A 2,569-nucleotide genomic window follows, 5' to 3' on the forward strand; every position below is an offset into this window, starting at 1 on the left:
AAATAACGTCATAACAACCAAACAGGTCTGATAAAATTTTGATTGGCATAAATTCGATTACCTTAAAATTTGAAAACAAATACTAAATATAACCCCGTTAATGAAACTAACAAAAACTCGTAGTTCGTAGAAGCAATTTAAGGTGGTCCTGGTTCCTTTATTATGATTAAAACGTGCATATAAATGAAAAAATCCTAACCGGAAACATCGTTTTCAAAGAATTGTATGTAGAAGCCACGTTGGTGTTGGACAAACTGGATAATGCATGGCTATAAACATCAAGTAAGGGACAATTATGATGCTAATACAGCTACCGTCCATTACTCTTTTTTTTGCCGTAAATATGTCACATTCATTCATTTCAAAATTAAAAACGTGCCTATCTACTAACACCTTACCGGAATGACAGGTTGCCAACCTTTAAAGTTTAAACACAATGTCTTAAAAAATTAGTAATAGCACAGTCACACACGCATAATTATTAAATAATTGTGAAGTATTAAGGTGAATTAATTTTTAGCCTAAAATAAAATAATTATAATGTACTTTCATAAAATAAAAGGTAATAATAAATAATTTGACAATAAACTATAAGAACTTTTATGTAAATATCTTCGCAATTCATCATTGTGTGTTTAGTTTAAATACTACAATTTCACACACGCATTTAAATATATGCTGTTATGACGCTACTTTATTATATTATTTAAATAGATATATACATAACAAGATATTTACCAACTGTGTTGACAAAAAAAAACTAGATATAAATATATGCATGTATAAATTCTTCTTATACTAACAAAACAGTACAGTCTATTAAATCTTGTAACTTGATTTGACTAAACAATTTTAATATGTATAATATCCAATTTTAATTTATTAATCAATTATTAGTCTTATGAGCTGTTTTTTTTTTGCAAAGTTTTATATTACTCACTAGAAAAAAATGGGATGTAGATTTTCAGGTTAAAATTAACGAAAAAAAGCAATTCCTGATTCAACCCGTCAAAACAACCAGACAACAAGTACAGTCCGATTATAACAACAATGTTTGAATCCAAAAACTTGATATTATCTCCCCTAAAAGAGCCACAAACCACTCATCTGTGTAGTCCACATCCAACGTTATCAGCAATGAACAGATAGTACTTTGTTATTTTCAGTTACATCATCAACTACAAACATAAACGACCAAATAAACAAGAATCTAAAGTCATCAGACATTTTAACATAACCAAACAAGAAGAAAACTGGACAGGACCTTTCCCGGGTCTGTACAAGGAACAGAAGGATCAATTTTAGTCACCTAAGCTTGCCTTCTCTTAAATCCATCACCCTTTCCTTCAAGGTCTTTTCTCTTCTCCCACCCCAAAAAGACAGGAGTTAGGAGAAGACTAATGATAAAATCTATGATCTTTGAATCCAAGATGGTCAAGTTATGGACTATAACATCATAATTCAGAAGCCATCTTTCTTAAGCAACACTTATGATGTTATCTCCATTTTTGTTGAAACATGGCATTGCATATAAAGCTGAATGTGCTGATGATGTTTTCCTTTGATCAGATGAGAAGGACAGTCCAAGGGAAAGTGTTGGAGGGTCAGTAGATGAATCACTAGAACTAGAGGTAATATCAGATACAGTGGAAGCTTTTGGATCTGAAACAACAAAAGGAATTGGATGGAATAGGTTGGTTGACACATTATTTTTCACATTTCCTTGTCCAAGAGTGAGTTCTTCCATTGGACTCTCATTAACACCCAACTGAAATACTGACATCATAGGAAATCCATTGATTTTTGCAGTTTCAGGTGCTGCAGGGCTCAGAGGCTGTAATTGAGAAACACTATCTTGATTATTGACCTTGTCTTCCTCCATCGGAATTGCAGACACCTGACACATACAAAAAATAGATCAGAATCAGATCATGAAAGTTTTATTTCTTCCATTCATGACTAAAAAAAAGATTTAACCCTTAATTATAAAAATAATAATAATTTAACCCTTGGTAAGTCAACTCTTTCAATTGCAGTTGCAGGGCACAAACAAAAACCTTAATAACCCCTTTCTAGTTCTGTTAGATTTTCTCTTCAACTACCAAAGGATTTTCACATAAAGTTACACAAAAGACAGAAGTTTCATTTTAATTTTTGCTGTTTCCTTTCCTATCTTTCAATTTCAAATCCTTAACACCACAAAACTTAGAAAACCAATAAATAACAGAGAAAATTAAATATCATTTTACAAGACCATATTAATACTTTATTGATTAGGAATGTAGTAGTAACTAATTGAACGCAAGTTCAGACCAAAAGTTTTTCACTGTTTCTATACAGAGATTGCCAGAAAAAGTAATCTAAAGCGCATATAATTTATCAATCAAACATCATGAGAATATGACAATGGAATTACCGTGTCGGTGGTGATATCAAAGAGACTGGATCTACGGCGACGGCGATTGACATTACTTCGCCGGAGAAAGTACTTCTGAGCATGGCTTGCAACCTGCGTCGGAGTTCGAGTTTTGACGTAGTTTCTGGAGATTCCTCTCCAATCACCTTTCCC

At 32.4% G+C, this 2,569-nt stretch overlaps 1 protein-coding gene across 1 annotated transcript in view; it reads right to left on the reverse strand.

Moving 5' to 3' along the window:
- Positions 1-975: 975 nt before the first annotated feature.
- LOC101502286 (transcription factor MYB1R1) overlaps positions 976-2,569 on the reverse strand; it is a 2,346-nt gene continuing 752 nt past the window's right edge. The window contains 2 exon segments of the mRNA XM_073370717.1: positions 976-1,897; positions 2,417-2,569. The exon segment at positions 2,417-2,569 is cut by the window's right edge and continues 27 nt beyond it. Coding sequence (XP_073226818.1) covers positions 1,478-1,897; positions 2,417-2,569 — 573 coding nt within the window. The 3' untranslated portion in view covers positions 976-1,477.

Source organism: Cicer arietinum, chromosome 7, assembly GCF_000331145.2.
Source record: "Cicer arietinum cultivar CDC Frontier isolate Library 1 chromosome 7, Cicar.CDCFrontier_v2.0, whole genome shotgun sequence".
NCBI classification, from domain to species: Eukaryota; Viridiplantae; Streptophyta; class Magnoliopsida; order Fabales; family Fabaceae; genus Cicer; species Cicer arietinum.